Raw genomic sequence first — 20,253 nt, 5'->3', positions numbered from 1 at the left:
AATTTAAAACTTCAGCACCATTTTAAAAAAAAGCATAGAACCCGCTGTTAATGAGAGAGTTTTCTTAATCTTGCTTTCTGATCAGCAGATATTAATTGTTGCCTAGTGGCATTTCTCTGGAAAGAGCTGCTATGATGCTGTTTTTATTATTCATTTATTGGATGTGGGCATTGCTGGCTGGGCGAGCATTTATTGCCCATGAAATGAGTGACATTTAAGAGTCAATCACTTTGCTGTGGATCTGGAGTCGCATGTGGAACAGGCCAGGAATTAACAAGAGGGAACCAGATGGGTTTTTACAAAAATTGACAATAGTCATCATTAGACTTGAATTCAGTAAAAATCTGGAATCAAATTTCTGCTGTGGTGAGATTCAAACCCTGTACTACAGAGCATTAACCTGGATCTCTGCATTACTAGTCCAGTCACAGTACGACTACGCCACTACCTGCCCCCATGTTACTGCAAGCAGAATTGCTATTTCCTGACAGTATCAAGTAGGGTTTATTATGGTCATATTCAGAATAATGTGCCCTGAGCTTGGCTCGTTTCCTGATGAGAGTAGTAATCCTAATGAGTTGTAATAGGTTTTTTGAATATTAAGAGCTCTTTTGTTCTGTATAGTGTGGCATGGTAGCATAATGGTTAGCACTGCTGCCTCGCAGCACCAGGAACCCGGGTTCGATTCCCAGCTTGGTTCACTGTCTGTGTGGAGTTTCTCCCCGTGTTTTGCGTGGGTTTCCTCCCACAGACTGAAAGACGTCCTGGTTAGGTACATTGACCCAGGCAGGCACCAGAGTGTGGCGACTTGGGGAATTTCACAGTAACTTCACTGCAGTGTTAATGTAAGCCTTACTCGTGACTAATAAATAAATTTTAACTTTTTTTAGTACACTGGATGGGTATCAGACCATGGCATTTTTGAAGGTTCAATAGATAGACTCAGAAATGATGTCTTTACAAGTTGCACGGTATTTCATTTCATCATTTAAGACCCAATTAAAAGTTGAATGTCTGACCTGAGTTAAAGGAAAGAAAGACTTGCATTCTGTATGTTCTGCAGTGTCACAACTGCAGAATCTCCCTATATTTGCAGCCAGGTCAATACTTGGTGTAGTCACATGTTGTAATAAAGGGAAGGTGGCAAGAATTGGCACACAGCAAGGTCACAATGTGATAATGATTGGCTATTCTCTTTATGACCAAGAGATAAATATTGGTCAGGACATTGGAAATGACTCCCCTGGTGCCCACTTGAGGCAGTTGATAGACTTCTGATAGTACAGTGCTTTCTCTGTAACACACTGGAGGCATTAACCAACATCATGTTCTGAAATGGAACTTGGACCTCATAGATTTGCAGAATCCTTACAGTGCCAAAGGAGGTCCATCGAGTCTGCGCTGACCACAATCCCCAGGCCCTATTTCCGTAACCCCACGTATTTACTCTGCTAATCCCCTGACACTAGGGTCAATTTATCATGGCCAATCAACCTAACCTGCCCATCTTTGGGCTGTGGGAGGAAACTGGAGCACCCGGAGAAAACCCACACAGACACGGGGAGAATGTGCAAACTCCATATACAGTGATCCGAGGTTGGAATCGAACCTGGGTCCCTGGGGCTGTGAGGCAGCAGTGCTAACCACTGTGCTAACCAATGACCTTTTAACGTGGTGGTGAGTGTGGTAACTGGTGGTGGCCAAAGCCAACATTCAGATGAGTTAAAGGATCTTCCTGCTCATTGTAAATCCAGAATGTAGCTCTGCTTTTAGTGCTGTTAGTTATCATTTATTCAGTTTCCATTGTGGGCAAGGCTGTTAGCTTGTAAAATAATGACCAAGATCTTTATTTTTTTCTCTCTGTTAAGCTTGGTTTTGATCAGTGGGTTCCTGACTTTATCTTGCTCTTTATTTACTAATGCTAATTTTGGGGCCATTTCCATCTGTTTTTGCTTAGAGCAGCTATTTACGAACAGAAACTTGGGCTGGGATTCCCTGCACCCGTTCGCATCAGGACAGCAACAGGAGCATGAAATATACCGAGAAGTAAAGTCATGTTTTGCATTGGTGTAAATGCCACGATTGTCTCCCTGCTTCCCACACCCACTCCATCCCATAAGTCAGGGACCTCCTTTGAATACAGCATCACTTAATTATCGGGCACCTACCCACAGCGTAAGGACTGAATAGTCTGAGGCCTGACTGATTTATAAAGACCAAGCAATCCTCCTAGGGGATCTCGGGTGAGCTCAGTGCTTGGGCGGGGGAAGAGGATCATTCCTGGCACTGCCCAGTCACCCTGCTGGGGCTACCTGGGGGATTCTGCCTAGGTTGTGTTGGATGTGAGGGTGGCCCGATAGTGCCGAGAGGTGCCTGGACACAGGCCGGTGGAATCCAGGGTTAACAGTTTTGGTTGCTGCACACTAGAGCAACCTTTAGAAATGGCTCCTCTGTTCCCCTCATTTCTACGTTGTTGGTGGGCTGGATGAATCGGAGGCCATTCAGTGATGCAGCATGGCACCTCAACCTTGAAGCTTCAAAGATCCCCCCCCCAATTCCCGGGCTACGTGGCCCAGAAAGCCATCATCGCCGTTGATGATTTTGACGCCGCTTTTCCCACCCGCCATTGGCCTTTGATTTCCCGGGAAACAGAGGCCCCTGTCTGCCTGCTCCGGTGGATATAAAAGATCTAACCCCTTAGAAGAAGAACAGGAGAATTGGTTTCAGTGTCCTGGCCCGGAATGATGTCAATCACATTGCTATCTATTCAGAACTGTGACAAAGGTCACTTAGACTCCACGTTGGCTCTATTTTCTCTCTCTCTCTCTCTCTCTCTACAGATGCTGTCAGACCCGCTGAGATTTTCCAGCATTTTTGTGTTGAAGGCATGCTTTGTCTATGCCAGTATAACTGAAATGGCCATGTAAATGACATCTGGAGGCTTAAAGCATATCCTTGGATTTGCTAACATCTGGCATGGTTGCTTTGGTCTTCTCTGTACCTTTTTGTCCTTGTATCCAAGCTTTCTGGCAGAAGTGACAGAAGTCTTCCTAACAGTGTGGACCCGCCTCACAAGTGTTGTTGGTGATGGACATTCTGCAGCTTTCTGCTGTCTGTCACCAGGGATCACGCAGACAAATGCTGTTCCAATTTGATGTGAGAGAATTGTGTCTTTTTTTTTCACGAATAATTGCACAACCTGACTCTCGCAATATTTTGAAGTGGATACTGATTCATGGAAACAATAGACTTTGTGACTGTTGGCACTGTCATGGCCTGTATCAAAAGTGCTACGTCTCAAGAGAGAAAAGAACTGGCAAGCTGCCAACTCTTTAATTCATGCCAGTGTTCAAGTTCATTGTTTTGATGGCAGCCTTCCAAAATGCTGAGACTGTTTGTTTGTTTGAAAAGTATGCGCAACGAGGGGAGAGAATCATCTCTGTTTATGCCACCATTTTTAAAAATGACCCCCCCCCACCGCCCCTTGCCCACTGACCATTAGCCAAGAGCAAGATAAACCTCAGACAAACTGAGCATCTGAAACCCAGGCATTCGTTGTTGTATCTTTTGTTTACAAGAAACATTTTTTCTCCATCAAAAAATCAACAGGCTGATTCATCGCCACGTAAATGAGTGAGATGTAAAGGTATTGGTCGGAACTCTCCAGCCATTCTCGCCGGCACGGGGGTGACATCAATGGGAGTTCCCGCGGACAGTGGCAGGACCAGAGAATCCCGCCGCTGGCAAACAATGCGCCACCTCCCACTGGCGGGAAACACGTGGCTGGGAGGCCGGAGAATCTCGCCCATTGTGTCAGCAGGGGAGTTTAGCCAAATTAGTTCCGTTCCATACAGAGTCCCTGATGTTCACTCATCACAGAAGAATCCATTTTAATTTGCACTTCCTGTCACACGCACTCCCATTGTTTCACTGTTTTTGACATGGTTCCGAGGTAGTGTTCTCACTTCCTGTGTCAGATTTTTGTGGGTTCAAGTGGCACTTCGTATACCTGCACACATAATTTAGGCTGATGTGCAGCCCTGAGGGAATGCTGCTCTGTCACTGTGTGTTGTCTTTTGAGAATGATGCTAAATCAAAGCCATGTTTCTTTAGGATTTGCATTCATAGTACTGTTTTGAAGAAGAACAGTGGTATCTTCCAGCTGTCTTGGCTAAATATTAATCTCTCCAGCATCACAAAAACAAATGGTCCGATCATTATCAGATTCCAGTTACTGGGAACCTGATGAGTGCAAGTTGCCATTTGAGTTACCTATGTTACGGCACTGACTCCACTTTAGTACTTTATTGGATGTAAAGAGGTTTGGCAGATCAGTGAGATTGCGAAAGGGAATCTATAAATGCGAGTGTTTTGGTTTTCTTTTTATTCATGCATTTTATTTCCAAGTTGAGATGTACAATTGAAAAGTTCCCCTCCCACAAGGAAGGTTTGCATTTCGCAAAGTTATCTTTCTCTTTATCCAAGGCATTGCCAGTAACATTGTGGTTGCAGATAAGAAGCTCCAAAGATCATGGCATTTGGTGACTATAAGAGAGCTGTTTGACAGGTGGAATTGACATTATATGGTTTCACTTGGCGAGTATTTAAGGGAAGAGCAAAGTACTGCAGATGCTGAAATAATACGAGAAAATATTTCTGACAAAAGATCATTGACCTGAACTGCTGATTCCGTTTCTTTTGGCAGATGCTGCCCGAACTATAAAGTGTTTCTGCATTTTCTCTTTCTATCTCCACATTTCAAGGGAGTTTACTGGATTAAATCCCGCTGTCCTGCATTAAATTTGATTTGATTTATTATTGTCACATGTATTAGTATACCGTGAAAAGTATTGTTTCTTGCGTGTGATACAGACAGTTCATAGAGAAGGAAAGGAGAGAGTGCAGAATGTAGTGTTACAGTCATAGCTAGGCTGTAGAGAAAGATCAAATTAATGAGAGGTAGGTCCGTTCAAAAGTCTGATGGCAGCTGGGAAGAAGCTTTTCTTGAGCCGGTCGGTACGTGACCTCAGACTTTTGTATCTCTTTCCCGCTGGAAGAAGGTGGAAGAGAGAATGTCTAGGTAGGTGGGATCCTTAATTATGCTGGTGATTTAAGGTCCAAAGGTCTGGCTAGAACAGGAGGACTTTAAAATCTGCCTTGCCCCATATTTACATTAGACCCAGAGTATAAATCTTGCTGACCCTTTGTTTTAATCAGATCTTGACATTTCTCTCTTTAAAAATTTGAATATTCATAACCAGCATATTAAACATAAAATATACCACAGTGCTTTACAGGAGCATTATCCAACAAAATTTCACACTGAGCACTTATTGGGTTAGAGTCTCAGAAGTAGTAGACTTCACGCAGAGTCTTGGAGGACAGAGAAGAAGTTTGGGGGATGAATTCTAGAACTACCTTCTGATCCAAATTTATGGTTCTGTATAAATCATTGCACTTAATAGTGCACAAGGCAGACTTTCATCTGTTCCCATAAGTTTTTCCTGGAACAGGCCACACTAGCCTGTTGCCAAAGGTTTATAGCTTGAGGGGTGCCACTCCTCACCAAGCATAGCTGACCAGGAGTCCCTCACACTCTTTAGTAACCTGCCGTTGTCCTGTGTTGGAAGGAGTTTGCAGGTCGATACTCAAACCTACTGGCTGCATTATGAAGGCACCTTCCTTGACCGTCAAGTCCTGGGATGGGACTTTAACTTCGAGCTTCTGACTCAGAGGTAGAAATGCTACCCACTGTGCCACGAGACCATTTTGTACAGTGCAGTACAAAAACACTTAACCATCCTTAACACCAAAATCAAAGTTATAATGCCAGCAATACCCAATTTGTATCATTCTAATTGTAATACTCTGTAAACATGTATTGACAGCTCAGTGGTTAAGTTTTTAACAATGCCAGTATGCAACTTGTTTCTTGAGGTAATGGAATTTTAACTTTCTGGTCGGCTGACGGGATCAGGTCTGCTTTCTGCTGAGTGTTGGGTCACCAGTGTCTGACTGAAATGCAAGCCCTGGGAGGGAGGGCTGTCATGACCCTTCCAGCTGTGTTTCCCATTTCAGCAGTTGCCAATTGGATTCCCAATATTTGCACTTCCAGGTAGTCCCCAAGCACCCATGAAACAACTTTTGGGAGATTGTGATTGATCGGATAAGTCGTTAAGGGGGAGCGGGGGGTATAAATCGGATACTCACCCGGGGACCCACCTCATTGTTCTCCGGAGCATTGAACCTGGTGGCTGTGGCTGTGGTGAGTGACTGATTTAAAGTGAAAACCGCTTTTTTCCTGTACTTCCGGTTCTCGGGGCTTGTTAGAGTGTAGTTTACTTCCGTACCGGAAGTTAGGCCAGGGGATTGTCGTTAAGGGGGAGCGGGGGGTATAAAAAAGGGGTAGCAGTATAGAGCGGGCAGCGTCGGGAGCGGGCAGCGGAGTGAGTGGGAACTGAGTGAGAAGGGCTTTGGCTCGCTGGGCTTAGGCGAGGGCAGGCTTAGAGAAGGTGAGAGTCAGATTCCTACCTTGGGCACTTACAGGAGGTTGGGACATGGCAGGGAATATAGGGAGGAATGTAAGTTGCGTCCGGTGCCACATGTGGGAGTTCCTGGTGGTGTCACGGGTCCCCAAGGTACACATCTGCAGTAAATGTTTAGAACTGCAGCGATTGAGGGCCCGGGTCAGGCAACTCGAGGGGCGACTGGAAGATGCGTTTCTAGTTAGGGAGAATGAGGAGATAATGGCTGGGAAACATGAGCAGGAGGAGGTCTCAAGGGCGGAAGAGAAGGGAGGATGGACGACTGTTAGGAGGGGAAAGAGGAAGAAGAAGAGTAGTCAGGGTCCCCCGGCCTCCCCGGAGGCCCCCCAAGGTTCGTCGGCAGGGGCACAGAAAGATAGGAAGGAAGGGGAGACTGATTCAGAGGGACGGAAAGGGTCTGGTAAGATGATAGTGGTAGGGGATGGGAGGGTCCGAGGGATTGATAGGAGGTTCTGTGGGCAAGGGCGCGACTCCAAGATGGTGGTCTGCCTCCCTGGAGCAGGGGTAAAAGATATAATGGAAAGGGTAGAGGGAATTTTGAAAGGGGAGGGGACCCAGGCAGAGGTCATAGTACATGTAGGGGAAGGGGATATAGGAAGAAGGAGTAGGGGAGAGGTCCGTAGGCAATTTAAGGAGTTGGGGGCCAAACTAAAGGGCAGGACCTCTAGGGTGGCACTGTCTGGGTTGCTGCCCAGTATGAGCAGGGCTAAGAATGACGAGATCATGCAGTTGAATGCATGGTTGAGGGACTGGTGTAGGGTAGAGGGGTTTACTTATGTAGATCATTGGGAGGTGTTTAGGAGAGAAAGGCAACTGTACAGGAGGGGTGGGGAGGATTTGAACGGGAGGGGGACTAGTGTCTTAGCAGGGAGGTTAGCTGGGGTGTTCAGGAATGATTTAAACTAATAGGGAGGGGGGGTGGGGAGGTGGCTGGGAGAGAGACGGGTGAAAGGAAAATTATAAGGGAGAAGGTGGTTCCGAGGGACATTTGTGGGTTGAACTGTGTCTGTTTCAATGCTAGGAGTGTGGCAGGGAAAACGGATGAGCTTAGGGCCTTGATGTTTGTGAGGCAGTTGGATGTGGTGGCTGTAACGGAGACGTGGTTACGGGGAGGGCAGGACTGGCAGCTGAATGTTCCTGGGTACAGGTGTTTTAGGTGTGACAGAGGAGGGTTGAAGAGAGGTGGAGGGGTGGCACTGTTAGTCAAGGAAAACATCACAGTAGTGCGGAGGGAGGGCGATATGGAAGAGATAGGGATTGAGTCGCTGTGGGTGGAGTTGAGGAATAAAAAGGGAGAGATCACACTGCTAGGGGTGTACTATAGGCCACCCAACAGCCCAAAGTCAGTGGAGGAGGGAATTTGCAGGGGCATTTTGGACAGGTGCAGAAAGAATAGAGTGGTTGTAGTGGGAGATTTTAATTTTCCCGGAGTGAATTGGAGGGGGCCTAGAGCTGGGGGTACGGAGGGAGAGGAGTTTGTGAGATGTGTTATGGAAGGGTCGCTAGAACAGTATGTAACTTGCCCGACTAGGGGAGGGGCTATACTGGATTTAGTGTTGGGAAACGAGCCAGGGCAGGTGGGTGAGGTAGAGGTAGGCGAACATGTGGCGAACAGTGACCACAAGTCCGTCTACTTTAGGATAAAAATGGAAAGGGACGAGTGCCGTCCAAGCGGGAGTGTGCTGAACTGGGGAAAGGCGAGCTATGGCAGGATTAGGAGGGAGCTGCAGCAAACTGACTGGGAGGGACTGTTAGCTGGCAAGTCCACGGTTGGCAAGTGGGAGGCTTTTAGGGACAAAATGAAATGGTTGCAGGGGAGGTTTGTTCCGGTTAAGCGAAAGGATGGGAAAGGTAGGATTAGAGAGCCGTGGATTACGGGGGATATTGAAGACTTGGTTAGGAAGAAGAGGGAGGCGTATGATAGGTCAAAACAAATGGGTACGGAGTGTGCGCTGGAGGAATATAGAGAGAGTAGGAGGGAGCTAAAAAGGGGAATTAGAAGGGCGAAGAGAGGGCATGAGATGGCTTTGGCCGGTAGGATTAAGGATAATCCTAAGGCATTTTATTCCTATATTAGAGGCAAGAGAGTAGTTAGAGGGAAAATTGGTCCTCTTAGGGACAAGAGTGGAGAGTTGTGTATTGAGTCGGAGGGAATGGGGGAGCTCCTGAATGAATACTTTGCGTCGGTATTCACGAAGGAGAGGGGTTCGGAATCGTGCGGACTCTTGGAGGGAGCGGAGGTTCAGTTGCAGGATATAGTTATTACGAGAGAGGAAGTGCTAGGGCTTTTAGGTAGCGTAAGGACGGATAAAGCTCCGGGGCCTGATGGTATTTATCCCAGGCTGCTTAGGGAGGCGAAAGATGAAATTGCTGGGCCTCTGGCGCACATCTTTGTCTCTTCTTTGGACACAGGTGAGGTCCCAGAAGACTGGAGGGTAGCAAATGTGGTCCCGTTGTTCAAAAAAGGTAGTAGGGATAACCCTGGGAATTATAGGCCAGTGAGTTTGACGACGGTGGTAGGGAAGTTAATGGAAAAAATACTTAGGGGTAGGATGTATGAGCATTTGGAGCGTTGCGATCTGATTAGGGATACGCAACATGGCTTTGTTAGAGGGAGGTCTTGCCTTACGAATCTGGTGGAATTCTTTGAGGAGGTGACAAAAACGGTTGACGATGGGAGAGCCGTTGATGTCATCTACATGGATTTCAGTAAGGCGTTTGACAAAGTCCCTCACGGTAGGCTGGTAGAAAAGGTTAAGGCGCATGGGATACGAGGCCAGGTAGTTAGGTGGATTGAGAACTGGTTGGGAAATAGGAGACAGAGGGTAGTTGTGGAGGGTACCTTGTCGGGCTGGAGGCCAGTGACCAGTGGTGTGCCGCAGGGCTCGGTATTGGGACCTCTCCTCTTTGTAGTCTACATAAATGACTTAGAAGAGGGAGTAGGTGGTGTGATCAGCAAGTTTGCTGATGACACCAAGATGGCAGGGTTGGCGGGTACAGAGCTGGATTGTCAGGTGATACAACAGGATATAGATAGGTTGGTGCAGTGGGCAGATAGGTGGCAGATGGCATTTAATCCTGACAAATGCGAGGTGATGCATTTTGGAAGGAATAATGCAGAGAGGAGTTATGTGATAAAAGGTAGGCCGATTAGGAGTATAGATGTACAGAGAGACCTGGGAGTGCAGGTCCACAAATCCATGAAGGTTGTGTCACAAGTGGAGAACGTTGTTAGGAAGGCTTATGGGATGTTAGCCTTTATAGGAAGGGGCTTAGAGTATAAAAGCTGCCGTCTAATGCTTCAGTTATACAGAACGTTGGTTAGACCGCATTTGGAGTACTGCGTCCAGTTCTGGTCACCTTATTACCGGAAGGACGTGGAGTCTCTGGAAAGGGTGCAGAGGAGGTTTACCAGGATGTTGCCTGGCATGGGGGGACTGGGTTACGAGGAGAGACTGAAGAGACTGGGGCTATTCTCCTTGGAAAGAAGGAGATTGAGAGGGGACATGATAGAGGTATATAAGATACTGAAGGGAATAGATAGAGTTAATAGTGAGAGACTGCTCCCTAGACTGGGTACGAACACAAGAGGTCATCAATTAAGGGTGAGGGGGGGGAGGTATAATTTGGAGGTAAGAGGAAGGTTCTTTACACAGAGAGTTGTGGGGGTCTGGAATGCGCTACCGAGTAGGGTGGTGGAGGCAGGCACGTTGGACTTGTTTAAGATGCAGTTAGATAGGCATATGAGTGAAACGGGAATGGAGGGATATGGTAGGGGCTATTAAATAGGGTAAACCTCGGGAGACACCGGAAGGGCAGGCTGTATAACTAATATGTTTTGTCTTTATTCCACAGGTGGAGGTCCACCTCGTGTCAAGCGAGGGGCATGCACACGGCAGGTTGTGCGTGGGCTGCTCTTGGAAGTCCAGGAGTGGCCTAGTACTTCATGTCGGTGTGTGTGCTTGATCCTGGACCGATAGACGGGCACCGCAACAGCTCAGTGACTAGCACTGCTAGCTGTGCAGATACATGGATTTGGGCCTGTGTCTGTGGGAGTTTGCGCATTCTCCCTGTGGTTGCGTGGGTTTCCTCCGGGCGCTCCGGTTTCCTCCCACACCCCAAAGATGTGCTCTTAGGCTAATTGGTTTCCACCAAATTGACACTATTTCTTCCCTGAATCTGACTGAGTAGGGTCCCATTTGTAGACATGCAGGGTAGAATAGGTGTAGGGCGATGCGGCGGCGCGGGCTCGTTGGGCCGAAGGGCCTGTTTCCCGTGCTGGGTTGTTCTTTGTTCTTTCTTGTTCTTGGAATGATTTAACTGGCATTGCAGCTCCTCACTGCTATCTCTTATCTATGATTAGCTCATCCATTTTGAACTTCCCTTGACTTTACTCTTTGTTCCTTTCTGACTTTTATACCTGCACTTTCCTCCTTGGATCTGATATTGAACGTGATTTGCATCCTTCCTTGTGTACTTCCTATTAGCTCCTGGGGCCTTTCTGACTTGTTTAGTACCTGCCATTTTCAAAAGGTTAAACTTTTTGTCTCAAACCCATTCCCTTTTGAGGGTAAGATTTGTGTTGCCTTTTTCCCTTGTTGGATTGTACAATTAACACTCAGTGTCCATATCATTTAACATTATGGGGAGTGGGGGGGGGGGCGCGCATCTAAGTCAAATTAATGTAAAAACTGAGTAAATCACACTGGTTTTTTCAGCTGAAGTTTTTCAAAATTAACCTCCCACACTCCATGCCCCGCTGAGTGCACTAGTGTGAATCAGTCCAAAAAGCTTTGGGCCGGGCCTATTCCCACTGGAGAGGCCTGCAGCATAGCGCTGAGAGGGCCACTGCGCTGACAGGTCGGTGTATGCACAGTGGCCCCTGTATACTGGCCTCCTGACTACTGGTCAGCTTAATCATCCCCCTAAGCACTGGCACTTTGCCGTCTGGGCAGTGCCACAGGACCCAGGCTGGCATTGCCAAGGTGGTAATGGCCAAGGGGTACACTGGCATCTAACCCCCTAGGTCCCTTGATTGCCTCTCTTTTCCCCACACCCCCCCCCCCCCCCCCCCCCCCCCTCACTCCAGCGGGGTCAGGCCACCAGCTCCTTGCAAGTGGGGAGCTATACTGAACCCTGCTGGAGTGAAATACTCCTGCTGGGGCGAACAGGCTAGTAGGCCCAGAGATTTCCGTCCTGGGCCCGCTAATGACATTTAAATTATATTAAAATGAGGGTCTGCAACCATTATGATGGCGCTGGAAATCCGGTTGCTGAAGACATGTGGCCAAATGGCCTCTGCTAGAATGTAGCGCAGTGGGTCCGGACAAGAGGGCTGAGAAATTCATCCCCTACATCTCTCATTGTCTTCACTCCTTTTCTCCCCATGTGAGAAAATGTCACAATATTTATGTGCCAGCTGTGAGGAGTACTTTTCCCTCTGAGCAGGTTGTCTGTTTAAATGCTACACCAGAAATTGGAGTACGTGACCCAAGCTGATCCGTGTCCTACTCCTCCTGTTTCTGATGTTCTTGCCCTACCCGGGGGAGTGCAGCACTGTCGGAAGTGCCATCATTCAGATAAGATATTAAACTGAGCACCCATCTGACCTCGGGTTGGTGCGAAAGATCCATTGGCATTCTTCAAAGAGCAAGAGTGTTCCCCTTGGTACCGTGGCTCCCGTTGATCCCTCAACCAGCATGATTTCCTACTTTACAATAGCTTGCCTCTTTGAAAGGACTTCATGGGAGGTGACGCACTTTGGGATGTACTCGGGTTGTGAAAGGTGGTATACAAAGTTGAGTTCTTTCTTTCCTTAAGGCCCTTCACTGTAATTTCTGTGTTGTTTTGGTTTTGATTTTGTGTTTAATATTCGGGCAATAGGAGCAATAACATCAGTTGGCGTAACATCAGCTTCTGAACTATCATTATCAGATTGTACCATGACCTGTACCTCACAAACATATATGGTTATATCATGCAGAGAAACGACTTCCTGATGAATAGACAGAGCTTTGCCATTAGCATTGTGACTGCTGCTTAAAAATGATCATATTTTCAACACATCATTTGGAACTTTTTGCAGAAGTTAACTTTCAGTGGCTTTACTTTACTTTAATGCCATCTCAATGCAAACATTTGGACAAATGATCCTTTCTTATACCTTTAACTAGCACCTGATAGTAAAACATCTCTAAAGGAAGGCGTGGCATAGAATCAATCCCTACAGTGCAGTGCTATCGAGTCTGCACCAACTCTCAGAGCATCCCACTCAGTCTCTCCGTAAACCTGTGCATTTATCACAGTTAATCCATCTAACCTACGCCTTTGGATATGAAGGGGCAGTTTAGCATGACCAGTCCATCTAACCCGCACAATTTTAGACTGTGGGAGGAAAACAGTGCACCGGGAGGAAACCCATGCGCACATTCAGAGACTGTGCTGTCTGTGTGGAGTTTGCACAATCACCCCAGGCTGGAATTGGACCTGGGTCCCTGGCGCTCTTGAGGCAGCAATGTTAACCACTGTGCTGCCTTGTGGCGCAATGGGTAGCTTCCCTGCCTCTGAGCCAGAAGCATCGGGCTGAAGTCCCACCTCGGGATTTAAATGGTCAGGGAAAATGCATTAATGAGGCGGTAAAGTAGGTTGAGTGTTAACCTGCAAATCCTTCCAAATGTGCAAATGGCTGATGGTAATAGCGGGAGAGACTCTGGTAGGGTGGGGGGAAGGAAAGAATGATTGGGCCTGGGCGTGCCAGGGTGGGGGGGCGGGGGGGGGGCAACAATTGGGCTGTGGGGAGCTGGAGGGCTGGCATTGTGGGGCTGGCCAGCAATTGGGAGGCTGACAGATGGGCCACTGCGCATGCGTTGACCTCAGTGCTGACAGATTGGCACATGCGCAGTGGCCTGCTCAGTGCTACACTGTCGACCTCACCAGCAGGAATAGCCCACTGATTTTTAATGTGAGTCTTCCTGCTGCACTCAGCAGGGACACACAGTGTGGGAGATTCTTCTCGGGACTCCCACTGGGAAAAGAAACAGCAAGATTTACTCCAGTTTTCATGCAAATTCAACACTTAGAATTCTTTTGAGAGACCCTGGCCTTGATTTCTATTTTATTCTTAGAGGTTGGGTCGAGCTCCATAGGTTGTCTTCTGTAGTGGAATTACCCGACTCTGTCTAGGCACAGACATGAAGAATGTTCAGTTGAGCGATGCCATGGAAGTAGAATCATAGAATCCCTACAGTGCAGAAGGAGGCCATTTGGCCCATCAAGTCTGCGGCGACCACAGTGCTACCCAGCCCCAATCCTTGGTAGGCCCAGATATTTATCCTAGTTATTTCCCCTGATAGGGGCAATTTACGTGGCCAATCAACCTAACCCATATATCTTTGGACGAAAGTAGATTTCATCATTGTTGCAACTTCGATTTCTGTCTGATATTTTTCATTCAAGTTCACTGCAAATGTCCACTTTCGCAAGCAAAGTGATTTGATCAGCAGAAAAATGATCTCTTGTGTAAAGTGTTTGTATTTACTGTATATTGCTGGTCTATGCTCCATTATTTCTGGCTTAATCAATCCTGCCAAGTTGATACTACAAAGGCCATTGAGTTGGTTGTAGAGAGTAAACAATTTATTTAATTGTTGGAGATCTCTCAGAAATTTGTAAAATTCTAACATGATTAGACAGAGTAGATTCGGAAAGAATGTTCCCAATGTTGGGAGTCCAGAGCTAGGGGTCATAGTTTGAGGATAAGGGGATAAACCTTTTGGGACTGAGGTGAGGAGAAATTTCTTCACCCAGAGAGTGATGAATTGTGGAATTCGCTACCACAGAACGTAGTTGAGGCCAAAACATTGTGATTTCAGGAAGAAATTGGATATAGCTCATGGGGCTATAGGGATCAAGGGATATGGGGGGATCAGGATATTAAATTCAATCAGCCATGATCAAAATATGATGTGGAGATACCAGTATTGGACTGGGGTGGGCACAGCAAGAATTCTCTCAACACCAGGTTAAAGTCCAACAGGTTTATTTGGAATCACGAGCTTTCGGAGTGCTGTTCCTTCTTCATCCACTCACCAGGAGCAGCACTCCAAAAGCTTGTGATTGCAAATAAACCTGTTGGACTTTAACCTGGTGTTGTGAGACTTCTTACTATGATCAGACTCGAAGGGCTGAATGGCCTACTCCTGCTTCTAGTTTCTATGCAAAACCAAATTAAGTCCCGTTAATGTTGTTAGATCTTGTTAATTTTGAGAAAGCGGCCTGTGGTCAGGAGGATGGTGAGTCTCTTGTTGATTGTGGGTATCCGCTGCTCATGCATGTCAATTGCTTGTTGACTGGTGAGTCATTTTCCCCTTCCCTCTTCTTTTGGAGGGACAATTTGGCAAGGGTTAGTCTTTAATTGACTTAATTCAAGAAGTGAAGGTGAAATGTGGCCTGTGATAATGGACAGACAAGTTCTCGATGAGTAGTGATAGTGTAGCAGAGGGAAACACGGCTGTACTTTTCCACCTGATTGATGTCCAAGGACATCAGCAGTGTCCTTGGAACATGGTAAATGACTTAATTTTATAACTTGCATCCTATCATTCACAGAAAAGTAGTCACATGGGTGCTAAAAATACTTTGCAGAGCATAAAAAAGAAGTTGATTATCCAATTTTTATTTGTTCCATAAAATTTTTGCATGCAGACTATTTGATTCAGTAATATTTAACAAAATCCTTCTTGGATGATGCAGAGTTCAAAGCCGTATAATCATAAACCCTAATTTCATAACCACACGGATGGATTTCATTGAAAAAGCTTAACTTCCAAGAAGTGGGGGCAGGGAAACAGCTCAAAGACAAGACAAAGCAGAAGTTCAGGCAGTATCTCATGTGAGTGTGTTAGGCAAGGTCCATGGAGGGTATATCAACTGACAAGATAAAGCTGGTGAACGTTATCAAGTGTGAAAAGGTCCTTTTATGAAGCTCGAACCTGCGCAGCATTCGGATAATTCTGTTTGTCCTCTTGCAAAAGGGTACTGTAGCTATAATGGTCAAAGGTGACACCCTTAATGTCCCATTTTGAGACATCTCGGGTCAGGGATTAGCCCAAGTGCTTTTGACACTGAATGTCATGTGCAAACAGACAAACAGCACAGTTTAAGGCCACTACAATAGTGTTTTGTTGCCTAGGAAGTGTTAGTTGCTGGAAAGATGTGTGTAGACCAAATTTCATTAGCAGCAGAGCTGTATTACATTCTTGGATCATAAATACACAAGCCCATATGATTTTCTATTTTGATTTATCTAATATTTGCCATTATACACCTTTAAATCTCAGTACATTAGTCTATTAATGTGGGAAATATTCCTGATATAGTCACATGCAGAATAGTTTGGTGATTGCTTCTACAGCAGCACCTACACTTGATGTATTTAATTGACTGTAATGGGGTGTCATGCATTTGTGTTACTTAAGGTTATGAAAGGTCTTATATGAATGCAAACTTTTACAAGTGAGTCATAGTTGATTTGAAGACTGATTAAGCCGCATTTTGAGGCAAGATTAAGGCAAAATACTGTGGATGCTGGAATCTGAAGCAAGAGCAGATCTAGGGGGCAATTCTCCCGGCAGTGCAGCAGGTCAAGAGACTTAAGGCGAGGTTGTGTACCAGGCTTCTTGCTGGGCACACATCCTCCGCATATCCCTGCCCATTGGATTTCCGGCTGAGGGCGAAATTCGCATGGCCAATGTGCCTAACCAGCATGTCTTTTGGAATGTGGAAGGAAACCCTTGCAGACACAGGGAGAAAGTGCAGACTCTGTATAGACAGTGACCCAAGCCAAAACTAAAATCCAGGTCACTGGCACTGTAAGACAGCAGCGCTAACTTTAGCTGGGTAACTGGGGTGATCACTCTGTGTTAATCATATACTTTTTAATCCGCTCAATTTCCATGTAATCCAAGTTATTGATTTTGTTCTTTTTTTTTCTTTTGTTTTCTTTAGTTTTCCATTTGTCTGAAAAAGTCACCTCCGTGGTACCAGAGAGTGCTCTGCTGATCGTGCTGGGCCTCATCCTGGGAGGAATTGTCTGGGCTGCTGATCATACTGCCTCCTTCACCTTAACACCGACCGTCTTCTTCTTCTATCTCCTGCCACCCATTGTATTGGACGCCGGGTACTTCATGCCCAACCGGCATTTCTTCGGAAACCTCGGAACAATTCTAATGTATGCTGTCATTGGGACAGTTTGGAATGCTGCGACCACTGGTCTCTCCCTCTATGGTGTCTTTCTGACCGGCATAATGGGTAAGCTTTATCTAACTGAAGTGTGATCAGGGTAAAATACAAGTAGTGGTTATTCCTCTCTGGAATCTAATGGTATCCCCAGGCACTTTATAGCAACATAGATCTGTCATGGTCTATTTCTGACTGGTTTCAGGGACACATTCATGTTTAACTCAGAGTATTTGCTGTTCAGGCTGAGAACTTGACCAGTACATTTGAATCTCATTGCATCAGTATTGCTGACTCGGGGCAAACCCAGGAAGAGGATATTTTTTACACAGGGGAATCTCTTATTTAAAAGAGTACAAATATCGATGTGGATATATAAACTAGAGATCTTTGTGTTGTATTTAAAATGCAAATTATTAGATTGGGATTACCTCAAAAATCTAATCATTTTAATGTTTGCTTATTCTCCAAGTCTGATCCTTTTACTTCATTCGGGAAGCAAAATGAACCATTCGAGATTCTGCACTTGTGATATACAAGTGGCTAAATGGTAGCATTGTTGAATGTTCCTTTAAGTGACTTCAAAGAAAAATAAAGCCCTTTATACTCAATTAAGTACTGTGAATAGACACTGTTGTAATGTGGGAAATGTGACAGTCAATTTACACATAGCAAGGTCCCAAACAATGTGCTAATGACCCGATACTATGTTCCAGTGGTGGTTAAATATTGGGCCAGGCTCGAAGAGAGCCCCCTGCTCTGTGTTGTCACAAATACTGCCTGGAATCCTTTTATGCCTCACCTGAAGGAGCAGTAGTGGCCTCAGTTTAACATTTCTGTTGAAATGTGGCATCTTTGGCAGCACAGCACTTCAGTACAGTACATGTGCAGGAATGTAAGGCTTGATTATGTATTTAAATCTCTGGAATGCCATTTGAAAGCAAGGACTCTGGACTCGGAGGAGAGACTGCGACTGTTGACGGCAGTTGAATCAAGAGGTTAATTCTTCAGCTGTAAGTTTTTCTTAGACCCAAATTTGGACACATGTGAGTGAGCAGTTGTGTAATGTGCAGATGAAGCAATATTGTGTTCATGTTCAAGATAGCATATGAATTTTGATGTGTTTGCCTTGAGGTAATTGGCACGTGGAGCTTAGTTGTGAATGATTAATGCTATCTGTGGGCTTCAGTTGTCAGCTGCTCCCTGGTAATGAACAGAAATTCTGTCTTGGAATGTTTTTGGCTCGAGTTCCCGATCCAGAGAATTAAGCCCATTTGTGCGATTGCTGCACTGTTGTTATCGCTTGGGTAAAATGTTAATCTATGGCTCAGTTTTCTCTCTTGGATGGGTATCAAAGATTCCATGGCACCATTTCCAGAAGAACAAATGAGTTGGTCACCTAGCTTCATTTATCCCTCATCAGACTATCTGTAAAACATATGTCAGGCCATCTCTTCCTGGTTCCCCAGTGTCAGGTTTCCGGGAGGTACTCCAGTGATGTGCTGGGACATCCCTCATGGAAATCCCCGGCCATTGCCCAGAAGCTCTAACTTCCCCTGGACAATTGCACTGTGCTGGGAACCATCCAACAAAATGATTTTAAATCACTAACTTTGGACGGTTCTGCCAGTTTTACACTCACGGTTACTCTGAGGTAGAAGGAATAAAAGCAGCCCTTACTTCAGACTAACTCTCTTAAAGACCCAGACCAAGTCCCACATGCCGCTCCCCGGCTCAGCCCAGCCAGACACCATTTGCCGATGATTACCACTCTGAGGTTGGCTGTTTGTGGGATTATGCTGAGTGCATGTTTACCACTTTACAAAAGTGACTCGATTTTTTTTTTAGAAGTACTTAATGGGATGACACAGTGGTTAGCACTGCAGCTCACAGGGACCCGGATTCAATTCCAGCCTCGGGCCACTGTCTGTCTGTGTGGAGTTTGCACTTTCTCCTCGTGTTCGCGTGGATTTCCTATGGATGCTCTGGTTTCCTCCCACAGCGCAAAGATATGTGGGTTAGGTTGATTTGGCCTTTCTAAATTGCCCCTTAGTGTCAGGGGGATTAGCAGGGTAAGTACACGGGATTGTTGTCGGTGCAGGCTCACTGGGCCAATCAGTCTCCTTTTGCACTGTGGCGATTCAATGAATTGGATATAAAGCACTTTGGGAAGTCCTGACATTGTGAAATACACTTTATAAATCTAAAATTTTTCTCTCTTTCTGACTTTGATTTGGATCATTGTTTTCTTTCTGTGCTCTACCTGACATGTAGATTTGTGCCTTGCTGCTCAGAGCTGATGTTCGACGTAAGGCATTATATTGTGTAAGTGTCTGGTTAGCATTGTAACCTGCGCTTTGTGCTTCCATTAGCAATATGAGTGGGAAAAGCGGGGATGGATGCTGTGTTAAAATGCACATGGAGTACCTGCCTCTTAGTTTGTGTCAGGCTCATGCCTGTCACTGTTTCACCTCCCAGATTTCAGAAGGCATCTGACCCAAGTTAATTTTTTTAATGTGTACATTTGTTAGACGCCTCCTTCCCCAGACCTGACCCCCCCCCCTCCCCCTGCCCCACAACCCAACTGCAACCCCATGTTTAGCTTTCCCGCTTCCCACTTACGTTCTTGACAGTAACCTCCTGCTGCCTAAATTTTATCACTGCTACCTAATGGCTAAATATTGATTCTCAACTTGGCTCAAGCATTAAAATTCCCCGGGGGTAGTTGTGGAGTGTGTAGCGGTCATAGAATCATAGAGTCCCTACAGTGCAGAAGAGGCCATTTAGCCCACTGAGCCTGCACCAACTCTCTGGCAGAATATCTTACCCAGGCCCCCTCTTCCACCCTAGCTCCGTAACCCCACACATTTTCTGTGGCTAATCCACCTAACCTATAGATCTTTGGACTGTGGGAGGAAGCCCATTCAGATATGGGGAAATGTGCAAACTCCACATAGACGGACAGTCACCCAAGGCTGGAATTGACCCCAGGCTCTGGAGCTGTGAGGCAGCAGTGCTAACCACTGTGCCACCAGGCCACCCTAGAATTCTTGTATAGTATGATCCTAAGTTATGGGCCCTTCTGTTTGTAGTTTAAAATCAAATGGACTCTTCCACTGCTTCAGGCACTTTAGACAAAACTGGCATTGTGAACAGTAAATGCAAAGACCTCTTAGGGTGTTGTGATGGGCTATCAATCTGCCCTAAACACTTCCTTTAGTTTGAACTTCCCATCACTTTTTTTTTCTTGGAATCCCTATATGGCTTTACATCTTCCCGTCTCCATAACCATCACCAATATCCCTGTTCCTTTAGAACCTGCTTGTTTTCCCTTTGCTGCCTTCAGCTGTTTCCATGGAATCCCATCTCTGGACCTCTCCACACTCTCTTTCATCCTTTTAAACTGCTCTTTAAAATCTATTTCTTGAACTAAACTTTTGGCCAACTTGGGCAGGTGCGTGGATGAGAGGGA

The 20,253-nt window shown here is 46.0% G+C and overlaps 1 protein-coding gene across 2 annotated transcripts in view; it reads left to right on the top strand.

Annotated features, from left to right (window-relative positions):
- Positions 1-20,253, top strand: part of slc9a3.1 (solute carrier family 9 member A3, tandem duplicate 1) — a 127,348-nt gene that overhangs the window by 66,156 nt on the left and 40,939 nt on the right. For both annotated transcript variants that reach the window (XM_080202988.1, XM_080202996.1), the window contains exon 2: positions 16,551-16,853. In XM_080202988.1, the coding sequence (XP_080059114.1) occupies positions 16,551-16,853 (303 nt within the window). The remainder of the gene's footprint in view (positions 1-16,550; positions 16,854-20,253) is intronic.

Source organism: Carcharhinus amblyrhynchos, chromosome 2 (assembly GCF_965287045.1).
Source record: "Carcharhinus amblyrhynchos chromosome 2, sCarAmb.v2.hapA, whole genome shotgun sequence".
NCBI lineage: Eukaryota > Metazoa > Chordata > Chondrichthyes > Carcharhiniformes > Carcharhinidae > Carcharhinus > Carcharhinus amblyrhynchos.
The sequence above is the reverse complement of the archived record's forward strand: the minus strand, read 5'-3'. Positions and strand labels throughout refer to the sequence as shown.